General features: G+C 44.3%; 1 protein-coding gene across 12 annotated transcripts in view; it reads right to left on the bottom strand.

The window, feature by feature from the left end:
- Positions 1-47: 47 nt before the first annotated feature.
- The window catches only part of RC3H1 (ring finger and CCCH-type domains 1), a 73464-nt gene continuing 51461 nt past the window's right edge, over positions 48-22050 (bottom strand). For 4 of the 12 annotated variants that reach the window (XM_064719507.1, XM_064719510.1, XM_064719508.1 and 1 more), the window contains exons 17-20: positions 21835-21970; positions 19754-19924; positions 19060-19175; positions 10232-18085 (exon numbers count right to left, since the gene is read on the bottom strand). In XM_064719507.1, the coding sequence (XP_064575577.1) occupies positions 17932-18085; positions 19060-19175; positions 19754-19924; positions 21835-21970 (577 nt within the window). In that variant the 3' untranslated portion in view covers positions 10232-17931. Of the gene's footprint in view, positions 563-771; positions 837-1166; positions 1561-1647; positions 1786-2095; positions 2312-3874; positions 4389-7346; positions 7550-7888; positions 8249-10231; positions 18086-19059; positions 19176-19753; positions 19925-21834; positions 21971-22050 lie in introns of those variants that run through there. The other 8 variants (XM_064719519.1, XM_064719518.1, XM_064719516.1 and 5 more) reach the window with 8 other exon arrangements.

Consider the following 22050-nt stretch of genomic DNA (forward strand, 5'->3'; position numbering starts at 1 on the left):
GTCTAGGAAGTGGCTCAGTGTAAAGTGTGCATTCAGAGAGCAGTCTGTTACATATAGATCTATAGGTTTTAATGAACCAAGTGATCAGAGTTACAGAGGGTTGCACACAGGAAGGACAGCAATGCTGGACTTGGGTGCCACAAAAATACCAGTTCCAGATGAAATTCAGCTTTTCTTGCCACAAAGGACAGGACAGTGAGGTGACGTATGAGCCCCCTCACTGACATGGCAGGGAGGAGCAGGGACAGCCCAGCTGGACGCAGTCCCTCCCTGCAGCTGGCACCAAACAGCAAGACCAAGCACCCCAGGAGCAGCCCACACTTAGTGGCAATACCCCACCTCCCTTTCCTGAGGCAGAGGAGGGAGAAGTGAGGCCCTACCAGCCCCTTTAGGAGCAGGGATCAGCTATCCTGCCCATGAAGATGATGGTGTTGAGGGCAGCTTCCCGGATGAAAAGCAGGAAGGGCCTGTTGGCATTGAAGATTTTTCTGTTCAGAGGGAAGGAACGGCCAGAGATGGTGACAGCTGTAGCAGCTGAGGCCTCACTGCCTTCTTCATTCACCTGCCAGCCAAGAGACAAGATGGGATTAAAATGCAGGCATTATGCAGCATGGAGAGGGCTCAACCTCCTCCTCCTCTGCAGAACACAGGCCAGCCTCCCTCCAGAGCCCCAGACTGCTGAGAACTGAACACTGTAGGTTCAGAACTATTTTTTCCCCTTTAATATTTGTTTTTAAAAAGCAAAACACGCTGGCACCAAACAAGGCTCACCTCAAGGAAGGCTTTGTGGAAAGCCTCAGACACGTACAGGTCTGTGCGGCCCTCTGCAATGATACCTGAAATACAAAAATATACAAAGGTGAAACTCAGTTTAGAGACAGCTCAAGAAAGAACACATTCCCATCCTCCATGGCCTGGGATCAGGCAGAAGGCATGGCTGCCAAAAACAAAAACATCCTCCTCCACGTGCAACTGCCTGCTAAGCTGCCATGTCTTCACTGCAGAGCAGGGCTGAGTGTCCATAGTGGGACTTGACCAGAGAGTCCATCACCGCAGCAACACAGAAATGCTTTCATGTGCTCGTTCCTCGTGTGCTGCTGCACCTACTGCCCTGCCTAGGGATGCCCCTCACCTCTACCCTGCGCTGCCCTGTCTCCACATCTCACCTGGGAGTCTGGCATTTTCTGGACTGAAGAGATCTTCCAGTCCCATTTTCCTCAGCTTCTCCTTGAGGCTGAAGCTGTCCTCGATGCGGAAGCGAGGCAGGTAGACAAAGAGAGACATCTCCTTCATGGAATCAATCCAGCCCTGCAGCCTCTCTGAGGTCAGCTCTCGCTCCACCTCCTCCAGTGGCGTCCCAGCACTGGGCAGGACTAGCAGCATCGTGATGTCATCCCCTTTGTAAGGCAGCTCCAGCACCTGGACCTTGTCCTGGGCAATGAATGCATAGTGGAATTTGGACTCCTGGTACATAGTTGGGACTTGGCAGGTCTCACCATTGGCTTTATGAAATACATCCAGTTTTGTGTTTGGAGCTGGGAACTGTGATTTCCAGTGCCCCTAAAAAGGAGAGGGGGAAAACAAACATGAGCAGCGTGTCTCCTCCAAGCAAGTGTGCTGCTCCCCAGTTCTGTTAGCTTTTCTTACCTTAAAATAAATGGTGTTGACCAGGACCAAGACAGTGAGATCATCAATACCACTTTCCGGGATCACTTCTGTAATGCGCTTCTCTGTCTTGTTAGCCACCCACTCATTTATGATCTGCCTGGAAAGTTCTGGCTTCTCCTAAGGGAAGAGATCCAAAAAAAGGTTAAGCCAAGGGTTTTAAACCCCTCTTTGTACCCCTTCTGCAGGAGACAGGCTCACAAGGGTATGTGCTGGGGGAGGACCATAAGCTTAGGTGTGATGAGTGGGACATGGCTGTAGTTAGGGTGAGCTGAAGTGAGAGGAGCTGCATCCCAGATTCCCTGTTGCTTTCACTGGGTGTCCCGCACACCCAAAGCAGAGCACTTCCGGGAAAAGACAGGGATGGACTGGGGGTGGGGGGTGGAACCAAACAAAAAAAAAGGCAAAATCCTGAGTAGTTCAAACTCACTTTGAAGTTCAAGGGCCAGAGTTTTGCTCCATAAACAATTTCACTGATGTTCTGGTAAGTCTCATTAAAGACCAAAGATTTCTCCCCGAAGAGACGGTTGGCTGACACCAGCTCTGAGGATTTGTTTGCTTTCTTGTACAGGCGGCAGTTCAGCTTGGCAAAGAAGAAATGGATCTGATCTGATGTCTTCTCTGAGATGGTGTCAAATCGAAAGACCTGGACAAGCCAAACAGCAACAAGGAATCCATTAGGAGGCTCTTGTGCTCTGGGCCCCAGAGGAAATGGTGGTGCAGCCTTTGCCTCAACAGCAACAGATCTGCAGGCCCTCAGAGCTTCACCCTCCGTGTGTAGGACCCCAAATCTTTGGAAAATCAACACATCACCAGCCCAAGACCTTTGAGTGCTGGTAAAATTAACACAGTGTTCATAACTCCTTACCACAGCCCAGAGATGAGCATTGCAGCTCTTGGGTCCTATCAGGTCATGGGAGGACTCACATGTACTAAACCCTCCTGTGAAAATGCTAAAGGCTGCACTTTCCCAGGAGGAATTCTCATGGCCTGTTGAGTACTTCTGGTACATCTTATCTATTTTTACAGGGAATGGGAATATGTAGCAATCATTCTGAGGGTAGATTTTTGCAGCACAAGGAATTTTTTTATCTGTTCCCAGCTGCCAGCTGGAAGGACAATTATGATTTTTCTACTGCTATCCAACCTCAGGGCTTTAAGGCACAGAAAATCCCACAGCCTATTGCTCTTTATGAACCTCTTTTGGCACTGTTTCCTGTAAGGCATTCCTGGTGTTCCCAGCCATTTCATAGGGAAAAGTGGGGTTAGGACTGCTGGTGTGGGTGGCTCAATGGAGAAGGTTCCCCTTCCAGTGGGAAGGGCTGCCCAGAGGGGAAGATTTTGGAGATGTGGTTATAGCTGCTTCACTCGGGCTGTGTGGATAATGACAGGAGACCACCAACATTATTTGTTCCAGAGGCAGGATTTGTAAGGACAGCAACGGGGGGGGTTGATTCACACCTCCTCATTGCAGGGAGAAAGGCTCCTCTGGGCTGAGGTCTCCCATTGGAGAAAAAGGTATGGGCAACATGAAACCCCACATAGCAAGTGAGTGGGTCTGGCATTGAGAAGGGTGCTAGGACAGGCAGGGACTTAAGTTAGCTGCATAGAAGAGCCAGATCTCAGAATTACCTCTTAGTCTGGGATGAGAACTATCCCCTGAGTATAGGGCCACCAGATAGAGGAAGAGACTCCCCGTGTACAGGCTCCCCTGCCCTGAAAGTCAGGTGGACATCAGGGTCTCCCATGTGTCTCATTTTTGTCCCAAGGAAGAGAGAAGGAATGTGAAAAAGTTAATCTGCAGCATGACTTGATATCATGGCTTTTCCTGCTTTTTACCTAAGGAAAAGCTTAGCTCAATCTGCAAGAGGCAAACTGTTGCCATTCCCTTCCCTCACCTTCCAAATGGGCTTCTTTTCCTCCAGATAAAAACTAACCTATCAAAGCCAGAAATGCTGGATCCCAACAGGGAGTAAGGGGAAAGAGCTGGGATCTAAACAAATCCAGAAACAGGGCTTGGAGCAACCCAGTCTAGCGGAAGGTGTCCCTGCCCATAGCAGAGGGTAGAATGAGATGAATTTTAAAGTCCTTCCAACTTGGGATTTCCTCCCCAAGGCAAATGCTGAGACCCTGTGAGCAGCCATTAGCCATGATCACCTTTCCTGTCTTTCAGACCTGCTACAGAAAAGGCTGAGGAATCTCCACCAACCTCCATGAGCTGCTGGAGGGTGCTGCCACAGGCTCCGAGCTTGGTCATGGCGAAGGCCGTGGAAATGCTGAGGGGAGACATGAAGATATTTTCCCCACTGTCCTTGGAGTCAGCCAGGTACTTGTAGAAGACGACAGCAAACCGAGAGTTGGCCTTGGACAGCTCCCACACCCGGGGGTTGGTGGACTCTGGGAGCTTGTCCTTGGCTGGTTCCTGCCCCTCTCCCTCCTGGGGTTTCTTGTCGGGGTTGCGGTAGATGCAGATGGGGTTGACGGGGATGTCACGGGGCTTGGCGGTGCAGATGTCCTCCACAGCGTAGTGCTCAGGGGCAGCCAGCCCCCAGACACTGAGCAGGCACAGCACGAGGAGATGCATTGTCCTGGAACCAGAGAGAGGGCTCGGACACACGGCCTGTCTGTGAAACCTGTGCTGCTCCACGGCCCTGGGCCCCTTGCAGCCAGCACCACAGTGACAGCAGCCCCACAGCCCCCTCAGTCATCCTTTTGCCCTGCACCTGCAGGACAAGCAAGGACAGACAGACAGCAGGAGGACAGGCTTGCCTGTGAGCACACAATGCTTTTAGAAGCAATATACTGAAATCAGTGTTTTTCTAGTGACCTGGGGCCCCTCTTTTTTAAGCAGCAGGCTCAGCCCTGACAGGTTTGTACCCAAATGGATGATTTGAACTTGTGAGTCCTCCCCATTGGCCAGTGAGGTGACTACAGTGTAAGGACCCTGCCAGGCTCACCTCAGCTCTACAGAACTTAACAGTTATTGATGTAGGAGATAATATGGCAGAGAAGAAAGGTGATAAGGAAAAGGCCTCCAAGGAAGTTGGTCCCTCCATGGACTGAGCATCTCTAATTCCCAAAAAATGTACTTTATAAGCATGTATGGTGCAGCTGGTACATCATACCAACTCCTGTCCAAAGTTCATAGCACCTCAATGCAAACTGGTTGTACTTGGTACCTAAAGAGTGCAGGCTAACGGGAATTACTGTGTTCCAGCAAAAGCAGTTCTCAGAAAATCTTCCAGCCAGAGAGAGATAATTTATATTTTCCCCTTTGCTAAAAAACACTGAACTTCAGAATGGTTTCAGTTAAAAGGAACCTTAAATATCATCTGGTTGCACCCCTGCCATAGGAAAGGACACTTTTGCTAGACCAGGTTGTTCCAAGCCCTGTCCGACCTCAGACACCTCCAGGGATGGGGCAGTCACAGCTTCTCTGGCCTCACACCCTCACAGGGAACAATTTCCTCCTAAATCCCATCTCCCACCAGCTCTGGCAGCAAGGCCTCATGAGCCATCCCAGGGCCTGCATGCTGTGGTTCTAAGTTGCCCTTTGCATGACTGCTTTGTGTATGTACCCCATGGGAGGAAGCTCAAGCACCACAGCCACAGTTTGGGAAACAACTACTGGGAGGGGCTGGCAGCCTGCCCAGGTCTTGCCTGCTACAGGGCACTTTTCCAAACGTGTGTCTAAGTTAGGTAAGTCTCTGCCTGCCTCCACATACTCACTGCCATGGCTACCAAGCATTGCCTTCTGAGAAACTAAATTAGAAGTCACCTGCATTTAGCACTGGTGACCTCCATGTCTGTGATCTTCCAGTGCTGGTGGGCCAGCACCTGCTGGAGGAAAATGGGAGCAGGCTCAAAGGCTGATCTGGGATGAAGGAGACCTCTGGGTTCTTCCACAACACCCTCCCTGGGCTCTAGGCCAATGACTTCATCTGTTCCTCTGCAGAAGCAGAAACTACCTCATCTGGCACCAAGACTGTCTGGAGCCCAAGGCTGATAGCACAGCAAAACAAGGGGAGATCTCAGGCCCCAGAGATCTCCTACATCTGTGTCATGGCCACAGCTCTCGCTGGTAATGACACAGAGATCATCTTGCGAAAGGTTTAGGACAGATGCAACACCACAAAGGGGAAAAGAAAAACCTAAAAAGGGAGGGAAGTTAACCAATTAAAAACAAAAAACAACACCCAGGCCAAGAGAAAGAAAAATATTAAGACAATTGAAAATACTCCAGGAAGTGCTGTGCTTCCGAACCTTTCAATCCCACAGGAAAAGTCAGCCGGCAAAAGCCAGACACGCTCCAGAGTGTGCAATCCTGGGGCCAGGAGCAGAGCCCTCCACTGCCTGCAGCAGCCCTCCCTCACCCACACTTGGTCCTGCAGCTCCAGCAGCACTGACACACTTGTGGCAGTCCCACCATGGAAAGGACAAACCTCACCATGGTCCCTGGCCTGTCACTCCACGCACCCTCCAGGGAAAGCCATGTCCTGACCGCGTCTGTACAGGACAAACACCTGCCTCAGCCAAGCCAGAAGCAGCTCGTGGGGTTTGCCATCACACCAAGTGCTGCTCATCTAATTTCATACTTAAAGGCCAAAGCACATGAGTGGGGAGGGCACCTCCATCCTCACCCTGTCCTCATTAAATGAGAAAGACTCCCTGTTTTTACTCTGCAGTGAAGCCCTGACTCCATCAGTTCAGGGAAGATACAGGACTTCATGCTAACACCTTCAATCTACTTTACCATCCATTAAGGTTGACCCAGCCTCTGACACATCCAATCTTGTCTCTTACAGGCAAGAGCCCCTGCTGTTTCTTAGACCAGTTCTTTGTCATAAAATTTGGCCAAAACCCACTCGTCCTCCCCCCACAGCTCTTCAATGTTCCCTTTTCCTCTGCAGCACTGACATGCACTCCATGTGTCAATCTGGAAGGATGCCAAAAGTAGTCCCACAACAGCACTGCCTGAAAAGGATTACTGGCAGGGGGAATGCAGAAATTAGAAAAGGTTCTTATAAGGGTGAAGCAACAAAAAGTGCAGAAAGCCAAGAAACAAGTTGCTGATTCAGCTCAAATCAGAAGGCTCTGGGAAAGCATGGAGAAACTCCCTGATCTCTTGGCTGCTGTGCAACATGGCTGGGCTCTCACCAGCACACACCATTTCCATCCCACTCTTCCATGGCTGCAGGACAGGATGAATAACTGGCCTTACAGACCCCCAGCACCCACCCTACTGAACCTGCTGGGGCTACTGGTAGTGGTGGGAATGTCCCACAGCAGCCAAGCACTGTGCTACACAGTCCAGCTAATGTACAATAGCTCAAACCATTTTGAGATTCATTTAGGCTCTTGAGAAACCTTCCCCACTGCTTCACACCCCAACACCTGACTCCAAAGCAAACCAGCAGTGCTCTTTTGCAGCCAGCAATTACTCAGGGCTTCCTGACTTCATTAACTGCTCTCCACACCACACCTGCTGCAGGCTGGGGATAAGCCAAGCCTGACAATTTAGAATGCCAGCCTTCATGACACCTAGGGTGGGAGAACTCTCTCTAATAGAGCAAAAAGCCACTCTGGCAGCAGCTAAAATTCAATGGCTCCTACTAAGGGAAAAGAAGCTGTTTCAAGGAATTAATTAACAATGAAAGATGTGTGCAATCTGTTTTCCTTACCTGCCTCTTGTACCTCCAAGCCTTCTGCTTTTAGGAGGTAAATGCAAATTTTTGAGAGAACAGCCTTGCTTGAGCCCAAAGCAGTTTCCTCACTGGATTTCTGTGCTCAAACAGAGCTGAGACAGCAGCAGGGGATGGTGGGAGGGGAGTAGGATGCTAAGGCCAAAGGCTGATGACCAGCTACCGAAGGTTAAGCAAAGAGTAGGAAAAAAGAGGCAATGTTTAGTTTGAAAGAGGTTTTAAAGTTCAATCTGACAAGGGAGCCTACCCCACATGAGTGCCACATGCCCTCAGTTTTTGCCAACAGAAAAGGAACTGCTTATCCCATGAGAAAAACCTCAAACCCTTCAAGAGTTTGAATAAAAATTATATAAAGCTGTTTGTAGATCTAATTTTGGGATCTGTAGCTAAGCAAAATGTTTCCTCCATCTGTCCCAAGCCCTGTCACCTGTATCCCATTTCCTGAACAGACACAAGTTGGGAGAAATTGCCCCACTTCACATTCTGCAGTTTCAAACACATCCCATCTTAAACACACTCACCTGGAACAGGCTCCCCAGGGAATGGGCACGGCCCCAAGGCTGCCAGAGCTCCAGGAGCACTGGGACACTTTCAGGCCCAGGGTGGGATTGCTGGAGTGTCTGTGCAGGGCCAGGAGTTGGACTCTGTGATCCCAGTGGGTCCCTTCCAGTCCAGGATATTCTGTGACCTTTCACTTACACAGCTGGAAAGCTGAGGATTAACAGCAGCTCCCCAGCTCCTGTCCAGATTCCCAGGGCAGAGTAGTGAGCAGGACTAAACACCATTTCTGATCCAGGATGCAGCTGCTCCACAAACCCTGCAGCATTGCTCCCTGAATTTCAAATCCCAGGAGCAGGCTGGCTCAGCAGGTGCTGAGCCTCCAGTGAGAGGAACATTTTCCCTTAATAGAAAATGCAATTGCAAATTGGTTTGGGTTAAGTAAAAGACTTAACTGTATCAGTGTGGGACATCGTTAAATGGGACAGAGATTGTGGAGATGAAGTGAAGGGTCATGTAAAAAAGTCCTCCATGAGAAAGGAAGGACTCACATACTGCACCTTGTTACTTCAGGTGGCTGCTGGGTTAATTTTTTAAGGTAACTGACATGCTCACAAATCCCAGGGTTTTCAGATGATTAGGGATGCTCCAGACCCAGGCAGACACCCAAGCACAGGTTTCCATTTACCCAATGCTCAGAGGGAGCTCAAAGCAGTAAAACCCAAAGCAAACAACCATGCACATCCCACAGAGCTCCCAGGGCATTTATTCCAGGGTAGCTGAGTAAATAATCTTTTGAATGCTGCATGTAAGTGGTCATTCATGGCTGGTTTGGCTCCAAGCAACAACCCAGCACTTGCATCTGAGCAGAGCTACCCAGGAAGCCCCCAGGATGGCCAGTGTTAATCCAAACTGTTGGATGCCTTGTTTGCTCTAATACAGGGGCTGTTTTTCTCCCAAAGCTGCTGCTCCCAGACCCAAAGAAAAGATCAGAGGCTCTAAAGCAAGCACCAAAGCCTGGCAGCCTGTGACAGGACAGATGAAGCATCACACTTTGGTTTTAGTCTCTCCCACATTTTTAGTCTTCAGGGAGTTGGAGTTCACAGTTAGGAGGAAGGTGGTTACAGAAACAACTGAACACATCCCAGCTGGAAAGAAACAGTTCTTAAACATACCTGATTGGTGAGGAGGAACAAATTGCCTTCACTTTGTTTTGTGCTTTGGGTGTTCACTGCTGAGTTTCATGGATATGCACAGGGAAAATGACTCTTGCACTCACAGAGCAAGATGGGATCAAGGAATCTCATGAGCTCATCTTTCCAAGATCCTTTCTGTCCTGCTATTCATATCCAAAGGGGACAAAAATTCCACCATCCACTTGAGCCTGGTCTCTCCTCTTTTCCACATTAAGAAACTCAGCAAGTTTCTCCCAATCTCTCTTGATGCAGAGCACCCACCACCTCCTTCCAGAGGGATCTGACTCTCCAGTGCTTCAGATCTTCTTTTTAAAAGCAGCAACTGTTGAAATTCAGCTCTTTTTTTTCCTTTTGAAGTGAGTCACTACCTGAGGACCCTGAATCCTCAGACTAGTGGGAGAAAGGGTGAGGAAACCATCACCAACAGAAACTTAGTTTTCTGCTGGATTTCCCACTAAATACAATTCCTTTATAGGAACTGAATGCTTTGACTCTTTCAGCAATTAAGTGTGGAAGTATGAGGGGGCCTAAAAATGAGCAGTGACGGTCTTCAGCCCAGCAAAACACACCTTACCTTGCTCCATGGTGCCCAGGTAATGAGCATTATGCACAAACTCAAGGGGCAGAAGGCCCTGCTTGCCCTGGAGTAGAAGGATCAGTTTTTCAGTGAAGCAGCACCTTCATCCAGTTACAGATTTAGAGACAATGACTTATTAAGGACCACAAAAAGGTGTGAAAGGAGAAGACTAAAAACCACAAAGCAGACTGTGGAGCAAAACTTACTTGCACTTTAAGGCAAGTTCCAAACCAGGCTCAACATTAGACAAATCCTGCTCACTCCTTGCTCTGAAGGGTCTGGTTTGATTTTAAAATATGTACGCTCTGAACAATTAAAGAAACCTGATTATTTTGAGTATCTTTTCTTGTTCACTTCTGGTGACCAGGGGAAGGAGCCACTTTGTTTACAGGTGAAGTCAGAAGAGAGCAGACCAAACCCAGGAGATATGTGGCTTCTCTGCTATTTGGTGTCTCCTATGCTCCAGCCTGGCAGAGAACACACACCTTGAGATGATTAAAAGCTTACTCAGATGGTCCAACAGTCTTAGCCCTCACACAAAATTTAGAAGAATGTACATTCATCCCAGACAGAAAACAAGAGATACTTCAAAGTGTTCTTCATTAATTTATCACTTAACATAAATGCTGACAGAAAAGCAGGTAAGACCTTGTAGACATTTTCATCTATTTACAAACCACATAATGAATCACTTTTCCACTTTTTTTTTGTTCAATCTGCAGCTCAAAGGACCCTCAGATATTCTGTGAGAGCAAGGTGAAGTCATGGAGAAAGAGGCAGAAAAGCAAGGAGAAGAGGGAAGAAGAAATAGCATTTAAACTTTTTTTTCCCTATGTAACTGCCATTCATGTACAGTAGGTCTCCACTCCCTTGTTCTTTCACATAAAAGCGACACTGTCGGCTCTAAAGGTCTGAGAATTAAATAAAGAAGACCAATACTGACTTTCAAATCTCTGGATCCTCTTGCCTTTTGCCTCCTTCAATGCATTCTGTCCTACTTCAATAGAGTACCTAGAAGGTTTTTCTGTCAAGTCTAAAAAGTATATTGCAGGAGTACAGGCCCAGAGAGTTGGATATAGAGAACTTTCTTCTACTCCTTTTGTTATCTCAGTTTCCCCAAGAGGAAGTAAAGCACCTAACCTTTCCTGGAGAAGACACAGCAATTCCCCATGGACCTCTGAACACCTCCCCCACAACCAGGCCTGTATGTACAAAACTTCGTAATTTCTCTGAACTTGCAAAGAATTCAACTTATGGAATTCTTCTCGTACATTCTACTTCATCTCCACTCCTATTGTGAATGTTTTGATAGCCACAAACAATAATTATCTACATTATCAACCCAGAACCAGCCATTCCCATGAAAGATTGAGAATTTTTGTTTATGGCAAAGAGAAACAGGAAAGGAAGAAAACAGCAGAAGAAAAGCAAGGAAAAACACAAGGAGAGAATGAATGATATTTTGTTTAGCATTGATTCATGAACACAGCAGATGGAATTTCACTTGTCTGGGATCCTATATAAATTTGAGAAATAGTTCATAACCTGACTCAACAAATTTCATGGTCTCCTTTATTACCTAGGCTATCCTTTATTTTATTTTTTGTTAAATATACCTCTGCAGGGCACAATCACATACAATCAATACGATTGGATAATTACATGAGCTCTATCCCAAGCATATATGCACCAATGTTAAAAAGTTATTTAAAAAACCAAACAAAACAAACAACCCAAAAAAATAAAATAAACTCCACCCAAAAAGGTGATAATGACTGCAGAATGTCTCGGGGAGACTTGTAAGGAACTAACAAGATCAAAGAAAATGAGACTTACAAAAACCACAAAAAAAATCATATATCGAGAAATCCCACAACTGGAAGTAGATGATTTCAAAGAAGTGGGAGCTGTCATACAGATCCCACAATTCTTCCTCCCTCCTCTCACACATCTTGCTTCACCTCTTCCTCCCCATAGCAACAAATACAATGAGGGGAAGAGCTTAACACGACGCTACCAGTTAGAGAAAATATGGAAAAATAGCCAAGCTACAGAACAGCTGCTAAGCTGACTTGAAGGAAAGATCCTTTGAGCATGGAAGCTGCTTACACAGCAAGCACAGGCTGAAGGGGGAATGGGAACTCCTTAAAATTAGGGGAAACTCTCAAAGTGATTTGTTTTGCCCATGTTGATCAGCTTCACTTGGGAGAGGCTGCAGATGAACCAATTGTGAGCTGTGCAGCAGCTGTGATATGAACGGGATTGCTTCTTCCTCTCAGGCTGCTTCATGCATTTATTAAAGGCTGCTGCCAAATTTCTTTTTAAAAAGCTACAAATAAAGAGGTCAGTGCACACATCCAGTTGTGGGATCCATCTGATATACAATCTGGTTTGGATGCCAAAGACTTGTGAGTACTGTCTGCCACAGAACTATTAACAAAATCTTTTTAACATTATGAAGAAGCAAATAATTTCTTGAGCATCAAATACTCCACAATATTTTTTTTCCTCTTACAGATACATTTACCCCATATGCATTTTACATGTAATTCCATCATGTCTAATGTTTTTTATTGCCAGAGACTGCACTACCTGTTGCTTCTGTCTCTCCCAATACTGTATTTTTCAAATTGGACAATTGTGTTTTCCTAAAACATGCAGATCTTCAAAACAGTACTTTCCTGGCATATGAAAACATCCAACCAGTATATCCAAGGAAAGCTGCCTTGCTGGATGAAGTTAGGCACCTAAACCCTTCCAACTGCTGAATACTTTGCAATTAGCACTAAAAATCATACACAAGCTCCCTGGGATTGCAAAGATTGCCTGGGAAAGATCAGATAATTACTCACATTACTAAGCTACAGGAAACCAATTTTGATTGTTATGGCCACATATTTTAAGCATCAAATGACTGTGATGTTCCTGATGCAGACAAATCCACATTGCCATGTGCTCTTTATACTGGGAAATTTCAAAAAAAGCTGCAGCCTCTTGGCTTGCCACAATTCCCATGGCACAATATCACACTTGCCAATAGGAAATAAAATTATAAAGAAAAGAAATGTTAAATTTGTTCTCCTTTCTCTGCTAACCAAGGCTCTACCTGCATCACAAGAAGTGCTCTGAAGTCTGTGACAACACTAAGCAGTTACATTCTTCTTCCTACAGAAGAATAAAGGCCACATGTTAACTGTAGAAGGACACTGCTGGGACAACATTTCCCCAGATCCCTTTCTTATGTTGTATAACTAGGATTAACTTTAGCCTCTGTCATCCCCTGACATTCCAAGATAAAATAATGCAGTTGGTAACAGTTCACTATGAAAATGAAAATTCCCAATGAAGTTTTTGACATTTTAGAGTCCATTTGAATTGAGAGCAAATCAATTTGTCCCACATAATAATCTGTACAACCACCCATCTCTTGGCACCATAGCTGTACACAAAAGGTGGCTCAGAAGAGCTTCTTCATTTTTACTCAGAAATTCAGTTTACACTTACTCAAGCAAGGTGGATGTTTTTCCAGTTCATAACTCCATTACCATGCAGGCAACTCAAAAACTCTTGCTCTCTTTTTCCTCCCAGGGAAATTGATTTATTGTGATACAAGAAATTAAGTTGCTGACACACTAACTTTTTTTTGGTTGTTTTCAAATCAGCAACATCAGGAGGCAGGAATGGAAGGCTGTGTTTTGGAAAGTGAATGATGACAAAATTTGAATATGAAGGTAACACCATGCCCCAGCAGCACTGCTCTTGTTCCTTCTATCTATCCTAGGACCAAAATCACTTCTCCATACACACACAGACAAGCACAAAAACTTGCACACTGCGTATGTTTGGGTCTTTTCTCCCATTTTTGAGCAGAGAAGCTGGCTGGCACTCCCACTGTTGAGCCTCCTGAACACTGGCATGGCATTTCTTCTTTCTCATAAAAGCAGGTCTGAAAGAGCCAGTCCAGGAAAAAAACTTTATATTGGGGGTCTTCCAGATAACTATCCTGTAAGTCTGCTTTGTTATAGTTCAAAATTATAAATGGCAGTGGAAATGAGGGTTTATGCTACTCAGACTTTAAAAGATTTCTCTTTGAACCTAAAAACTTTAGTAAGAAGTCTGTGAGAGTGAGTAGCTCAAGGAAGGGAAATGCCAGCAGCTCTCTTGTATTATCAATAAAAGCCTCACTCCTGGCCCTTTCTAGCACAAAATTTGCCCCACCTTACTCAGTCCATGCTGTCAAGAGACAATATCATCACAAGTTTGGTTCTTCCACATCTAATTTAATGCAATGCTAGTGTTTCACAAATCTTTTCGGTCCCAGTGGACTTAAAAGTCAGTCACATTTGTAACACAGATTTATCTTTTACTGTAACTGAAGAAATTTTCAATCAGTATTCAATTTAGAAACACTTAAAAACAAGGCTTCTTGGATTATAACATTTCTATGTTCCTTCTCCCTCTCTAAAAGAGCCATTCAGTCAGCTGAGAGAGTGCATGAGAGACTGAAAACACATCACAACACCTCAGATACATCTCAGTACATTGCAAATTGTTTGACTAAATGGAATGATCTTCCACAATTCAATGCATGGGCAAGGCTTGACAATCATTAACTTTTGGAAACTGTTATTAGGATAATACAGTCAACTCACAATACCCTACACAAATGTCTGACAATCAAAATGGCTACACCAGGGAAAAAAAAAAGTGTAAAGCACAAGTCTTTGGCTCTCCTTTAAAGAAAAACAGCAGTTTACCATGTTTATACAGATCCCCTGTTTGCCTACCAGTAGGGGCAATATCACATTTGTGCATCACTGAGTAATAACACCATTAGAAAAGGCAACTTCACAGAAGTTATTGGCTAAGCGAATTCATTTGAATGCTCTGTTTTGAGGCAGCAAGCTGTCACTGTTACACAATCAGGGAGGGTGGATGGGCAAGCCACAGGAGAAAAAGACACAAAAAGGGGAGAGACGGCTCAGAAAAGACTACAGAGAGAAGAACTTGAGAAGAACAGGGATAAAAGTGCTGCTAGCTTGAAAGGTGCTCTGATCTACAGAAAACAAACCCTACTCTGAAATAGGACAGCATGCAAGAAGGGTGGAAGAAAAAGTTTAAACTTCTCCTATTAAGAGGAAAGAACTAGGTCACAGGACAGACAGATGAGATGTTGACAGAAGGAGGGAAATAACACCACAGAATAAACAGACATCATCTACACACTGACTGAATCACTGACACACTGAAGCTTAACCTACCACTTGAAGCTTCCTATTCTGAAGGTTTGTCCATGCTGTCCATCTGGCTGAAACCCAAATATCAAGACTTGTCTGGTGCAGCAGAAAATTTAACCTACCTACCAAAGGATGCAGCAGTGCCCTGACACCATGGTAATACTGCTGCTGCTTGCCCAACAGAAGGAACTAAAGCACTTGGCAGCCAAGACCAATTTCACTGAGGTGGCCAGAATTCCTGTACAACTGGGACAATGATGGGCTACAGGAGTGAGTGCAGAAAGACACAGAGTCACTCCAGACATTTTCATGCTTGTAAACATCAATGCTGCCACTACTTACAGAGCTAGCTGTCCCCCAGGGTCTCCCAGTTTTTCCACAAAACTGGAACATTTCAGGTGCAATTTCCAGAAAAAAACTTAAAAGCATGCACTGCATTTTGCTGTTTTGTTTAATCAACTAAACTTCTGCAAAAAAAGCAGAAAAAAGGTAAGAGGAAGAGGGGATGAAACAAAGTTGAAAATCAATACTGTTAGTAGATACTAAGTAAACTATTTAACAAGCCAAACTATAATTCTGGGCAAACAGGGCATTCACCTGGACACATTGATCACAACAAGGACGTTATGCACAAAGTACAGCACAGAGAGCTGGATGAAGGAGAAAAAAAAACCCAGTAAGGTCCCCCTTCTAATCCAGAGATTTTGGAAGCATTCATCATATGTAGGCCAGCAATCTAAAATAGTGCTTACTGAAGAATTCCAGGAGAAATGTGGAGAAAAGAATAATCCCTAACTTGGTGAGGGAACCAGGAAATAAAAGGTAAAGAGGTTTTTGCCCCTCTAGATTTTCTTCCTAGTATTACAAATGAATCTGTAGTGTCCAACCTATCATAACCATCTTTGAAAATTAAATTTTACACCCACAATTACTACAGTTAAAAAAAGGCACATTCTGGGCTTGTCCTCCTAGATTAGAATATTGCACTAATTATCTTGACTAAGATAAGCTCCCTGTGTTAATAAAGACACAGCAGGAAGGAGCAAACTAATTAAAATTAAGGAGAAGGCTGACCTGAGGGTGGTGCTCTGTACTGAAGGATGAGAGGGCCCAGGGCCTGTGTCAGGTGACTTGGAAGCAGGCAGCCAGGAAAAGACCTTCATCCTCCTCATGCCCAGAGCTGAGAAGGGAGGAACAGACCTGACAGGCTCCCAGCTGCATCACCCCAGTTCTGCTCAGCTCCAAGGAGAGTGGCTGGAATGCTTGGCTTCAAGTAGGAGATACAGATGGATAGGGGCAAGGGGAGATGAAGCTGTTTCAGTGCAAAGTTGATTCTTTGCCGAAAGTTAAAAGAGGCATTAGAAAAAAGCAAGCTTCAAACTACTCCAGGCAATTAAGAGGCCAAAGTTCAACTAAAAGTGAAATAAACCAGTGTTAAGACACATGGAAAGTGTGGGGGGGTGTGCTAAAAAATGCTTTTATTTTCATTCAGTGCTTCTACCTCCCAGACATTTGATCACAACAGCTGCGCTCATGCGAAAAAATTCTTAAAACATACCCAATATATATACAGATATAACTATGTATATATGTATATATATATTTATATATAAATTTTTATTTAAATAAAAAAGAAAGCTCGAATCCCAAGCCAATATGTGTATCAAATCCTTGACCAGCCAGGTCTGTAGGGCATAATCAAATTCAATGTGAAATAGTATATAAACGCGGTGCCTTGACTGGGCAAATTAAATAATTGCTACTCAAAAGAGTCTTCTGTTTGGACTCTCCTACTGGTAGGCAATAGTGAGACTGTATTCCCTCCCACCCCCCTGTTGTTTTATTTAACAGTATGATGAATGCAAAGCTTAGCCCAAGGTTGCTAGAACCTCAGCAGGAGTTAAGGTTAAGGAAAGAAAACTAAAACCCAAGAAAATTTATTAACTCTTGCTTTACCCAACCAAAGCAATGCAGTAATTTATTACATAACCAGTGCTTTCCCACTTAGTAGTCTAACCCAGAAAGAAATAATGAGGACAGGCCAAGAAGGTAGAGAGGGAGCAGCACTTGAAAAATCATTCTCAAGAGGTCTTCATATCCAGGATCTTACCTCAGCATATGCCAAAAAAGTAAAAAATGTGCAGCAAGAACAAAATCTTTAATCTATAAAAAAAAATATCAAAAGACACTTACTGCTTCTCTGGCTTATGCCCATAAAGCATTTACTTGGAGAAGTATTAAATCTATCAGGCAAAATTTGCTTCTCAATAACGCTGGCAAGATCTGTGCTGCACCCTCAGTGCAATTCTTCCCCCATGGAACAGGAATCCAGGGTGGACTCACTGCAGCCCTGACAAACTGCAGGTTGATACTCAGGTGGCAGATTCTAACTCACACAGACCTTAAATAATGCCAGCCTTTGAAAAGGACCACACCTTTGCAAAGACTGTCATTTGTAGTTTAAATTCAGCAATTTAAGCAAGAAGCTCAGGTTAAGTTCCTGGCCACAATGGGAGGAATTGTGTTAAGATGAAGTTTGCTGCACATCTTTTGACGCTGCAATTCACAGCTACTCTCCAACCTTCATTCCTTGTTTACCCTTAAATCATACAAGGAAGTGGCCAAATTGTTCTAGTAAGGTAAATAAGGAATTATGCACTGGGTATGTAATAATACCAAAATAAAAGAAAACCTACTTCATTAAGATCATACAATTAATCAAACAGAGTATATATATATAATATCTTTTTTTTTAAGCCCTGGGATTCAAGGCGTCCAAAGTTATTAAAATAAAGTTCATTCACAGAACAAAAACAAATTTAATTTGAATTGCTTGCAGATACTGCTAATTTTCATTTTTTTAATTAAAAAATGCGTTAATGTGAACTATGTGCAGGATTTGTTTCTAGTAGTTGTGTTTGTGCACATTGCCTCTGGACCTGCTGCTCTGCTACTACTGCTGCTCCTGGGTTTATCCAATCATCCCTGGAAGAAAACACCCGATGGAAGCTGCTGACACCTCAGCAGAAGGAGCTCCAGGGTGTGCTGGCCTCGCTTCATGGAGCAGATGTGGGTGTCACTCCCCCTCGCTGGGAGTCATGGCCCTCTCCTCCTCCCTCGGGGTCCTCTGCCAGGCTCAGAGATGCCATATTGTTTGACAGGAGCCCAATGTTCTCTTGGGTCAAAGCTGATCCATTCGGAACATCACTGCTGAAGGGAAGTTGAAGAGAAGGGAGAAGTGGGTGAAAAGTGGCAATTAATGAGATGTTTCCTTCATTTCTAAGTAAGAGGACTTCAGTGTACATATTCCAGAATATTTAACTTACCTAATAATAATTTATATTTCCCTCCCTCTGTTTTTAAAAATATAAACAGTTATTTTGATCTCATTACTTTCACAGCACCATATGGAAAAATTAGTTCCTGCTCTGGTGGTGTCAATCTGATGGTGCAACACAAAACTCAAGAACTGGTCATAAAAAAGAAGGCACAGACTTCATCAGCAATAATGCATTTATTCAGAAAATGCTCATTCTGAATAAGTATTAATATTCCAAACTGCTCACATGAAGTTAGGTAAGCATGCAAGCTTCTCTCTTCAGTGCTGGCCTGAACACACATAGGTGCTTGTGGCTGTTTTTAAATACTTGCTGCAGAGACTTCCAGCGTTCCCAAAAACATTTTATTCCAACTATTAAATGTAAACTGAAATCAATCCCAGCATCTACACAGATAAAAGTCCACTACTGACAGCTGAAAGTGAATGTAGCTTCAAAGTCTGTACCTTCCTAGACAACATCCGCATCACGAACATTAGAAGGATGGAATACCTTTCACATTTGGGAGATTTCTTTTACATGAAACCAAAACAGCAGATAAAGATGTATTTTGTGGTGGCTGTGTAACTCCTGCTTCTCCCTACTAATCACCCAAAACTGACCAGATGGATTCCTCCCTGCAAGTCTTCTATTCCATTAATTTATATAGTCTTATTCCACTCACCTACTCCACAGCTAGAGAGGTCCTTAATTCATACCTGCACTATAAAAACTTGATTTTTAGTCTCTTTGCCTAGTAGGTGCTTCCTCATCATAGCTGATGTGAGGCAAGGGTGTTTATTCAAGAAGAGAGTAGCCCTGAAGAAGTGGCTCCTGTTACACAGAGAGGTTGAAGGTCCGTGTTACCTGAATGTCAGTGTAAGGTCCTCAGCTGGAACCTTGTTTTGTGGTTCTAATTGTCCATTTTCTGTCTGTTTAGTGGTGCCCAGCTTGTTTTTCATATCCAGTGAAGATTGGCTCTCCTTTAAAGAAAGGACAGATGAAAAATTCTTTAAGAGTGTGTTGAAAGAACTGGAGATTTCATTCCTTAGGGACGATGAAGAAGGCCTGTAAATTGCAGTCACAGTTTAACCCACAAAAGCCATGAGACAAAAACAGACTTTTAGATATGCTCATCTTCTCAGGACACAGTATTTCCCAAAAGGAAGGGATGATCCTTGTAACAACAAGCAAAGGCCACAGACTAACAGCACACAGACTCCTGAACACTAGCCTGTAGCTGCAGACAATGTCTCCTATGCTAAAGCAGTTTATAGAGCTCATGGCACAGGGACCTTGGAGACAGTTTGGTTTCCATCAAAGTCAGCACCACACTTATTTCAAATGGTGACAAACTAACATTTAAAGAGGCTACATTAAACTTCTTCATGAAGAAGACTCCAGAAACTCCTCAGGAGGTTTTGAAGAATGGAGGTGAAGAGGAAGATGGATGACTCGAGCTGTGAGCATCCAGCAGGGAGCCTTTCTGCCAGGGTGAAGGGGCTGCAGCCAGTTCATGGCTCTGCACTGCATCTCTGCATCCCAGCCCCCCAGCACTCACCATGCTCAGCTCACGGGTTCTCTTCCCAATTTCCCTTTCCACCTGGTGTAGCTCCAAGCTCAGCTGCTCACTTGAGATCATCCCAGGCCACTTGGGAGGTGGGGGTGGGGGCTGTGGCTGGCCTGCCAGGGTAGTCGCCTCTCTCTGCAACAGCAGCCTGTTACTAACAGCCTAAATGCATAAAGCCAAGCACATACACAACTGAGCACACAGCACACCAAGCACAGAGAGCTCTAAGGCCATAATTCCAGAGTATTGCTCGTTTGCAAAACCAAGGCCGCACTTCACAATGTCCCAATTGAAATCACTTCCAATGCAAGTTTCAACATGTTTCTGTAGACATGGACAAGTATTTTAATTTTTAAACAAGCAGGGTTAAATTCCTCTTGCTGTCATAAATTTGCATGTGTTGTCTTCATGTGTCACTCCCTTCTCAAAACTAAGACTAAGCCCAAGAACAAAAACATTACTCTCTTCTGAGCACTATGTTCAACAAAAAAAACTGCAGATAAGCAAATCCGCTGCTTTATTTACAGCAGTAGAATTTATCTAATTCTACAGCAGAGCCAGAATTACTATTACATCATCTTGAGAGATGTAGCTGTCAATATGTAGGTCTCTACTGACCCACATTAGGAAACAGAGGAACAGAGAGGGGCAAGTGACTATGGTCATTCACAAGTTGCAAGTTACTAAAAGCAGTAGCCATGTCAGCCATTCTAAAACTCTGCTAACACATGTGAATCAATTCTGCAAGTGTGGGCTCTGCATTTAAACACATCATCTTGTACTCCACACAGTCCAGCATTTGGCTGGTCTTTAAGTAGAAATGCTCATACAATGCAAAAGCAAAGTGATCTAGCTCTTCATGCTTTGGCTGAATTGATTGCTGCAATCAATTTGTAGTAGGCAAACCAGTGAAGACTCCTTGATTTCCAACATCTACATGCAGCTTCAAACATAAGAGATAAACTGAAAGCTGTTCTTAATCAAAATAACTAATTCTGCAAAATTCATATTATGCCAAAATCAAGACTCAACATTCAACTGAGTAGGATTTAACACTGACACAATCACAACAATGAATGAGCAGGAGAAGGCCACTTAGAGGTTTTGCAACTTTCCAGTACTCTTGTATTATGGCAAATGCAGACATGCAAGACTGAAAACATTTTCTCCTCTCATTCCCAAACAAGAGCACAAGAACACAAGCTATGTTTCAAGTAACTAACAAATGCATATTACTGCAACTACTGCTGTGACTTAATTGTGAGCTCTTAAACTAATCGGCAATAACCCTCCTCTGTAACACGTGTTCTTAACTAACCATAGCTTCAGCAGAAGCTGCTCTCCACTACTTACAGCATTTTCTTCCGGGAAAATGTTAACACAAATAGTTGCTAAAGTACCTAGAACAGTTTTCTGGTAAATATTTACTGATTTTTACTAAGAGGAAAAAATTAACGAAGGCTTTCTACAACCATTCATTATAGCTTGACATTACTCCTGTCTCACAAAATCAAAATATTTCAGCTCATTAATTCTTTTACAAACACATACTCATCTTTCCTTATGCTACATTTTTCTAAGCAAAGAGCCATAAAATATTAGGCCTTAATTTTTCAAGCTAAATGTATTACATATTTACTTTCTTGACTCTTGTGCTATTTAGGAAGAAACAGGTACAAACACAAAGCCAAACATGAAACAGATGAAGCTCATGGCTTTCTGTACATAAAATTAGACATTTCCAGCAGCAGTAAAGTCAAGAAGAACAGGCTGCTACGCCCCAAGTTTGCCTCTGAGTAGAGTTGAACACAGGGGGAGTGAAAAAGAGTGATAGCAAACAAGACTAAGCACAGACTGCAGATTCAAATATAGTGTTGGTGTGCATGTGGAGTGCAGAGAAGTTTCTGCTGCTGAGCAGAAAAGCTGGAACTTGCACCACAGCCCTGATGCCTGGCATCACAGGATTAAGTATTGCTACTGAGTATCACTACAAAGGTCAGCCCTTGAAAGGCTTACCAGCCTCATCTCCCTCCATCCCACCCCCCAGTGCTGCTCCAAACGCTGGTACCAACCTCCAGCCCCCTCATTTGGGTCTGCTGGCTGATCTGATGGTCGACTTGCTGCAGCTCCATGCGCAGCTGCTGCTCCCGTTCAGCTGAGGGCAACTGCTTCCCGTGAGCAGCCACATCTGACATGGACAGCCTCTCCCTTTGGGATTGGAAAACAAGGAGATTTCAAAATAAAAATCTTTACTCCACTGGCACAGAAAAAAATAGAGAAGAGAAAAT

Source organism: Zonotrichia leucophrys, chromosome 8 (assembly GCF_028769735.1).
Source record: "Zonotrichia leucophrys gambelii isolate GWCS_2022_RI chromosome 8, RI_Zleu_2.0, whole genome shotgun sequence".
NCBI lineage: Eukaryota > Metazoa > Chordata > Aves > Passeriformes > Passerellidae > Zonotrichia > Zonotrichia leucophrys.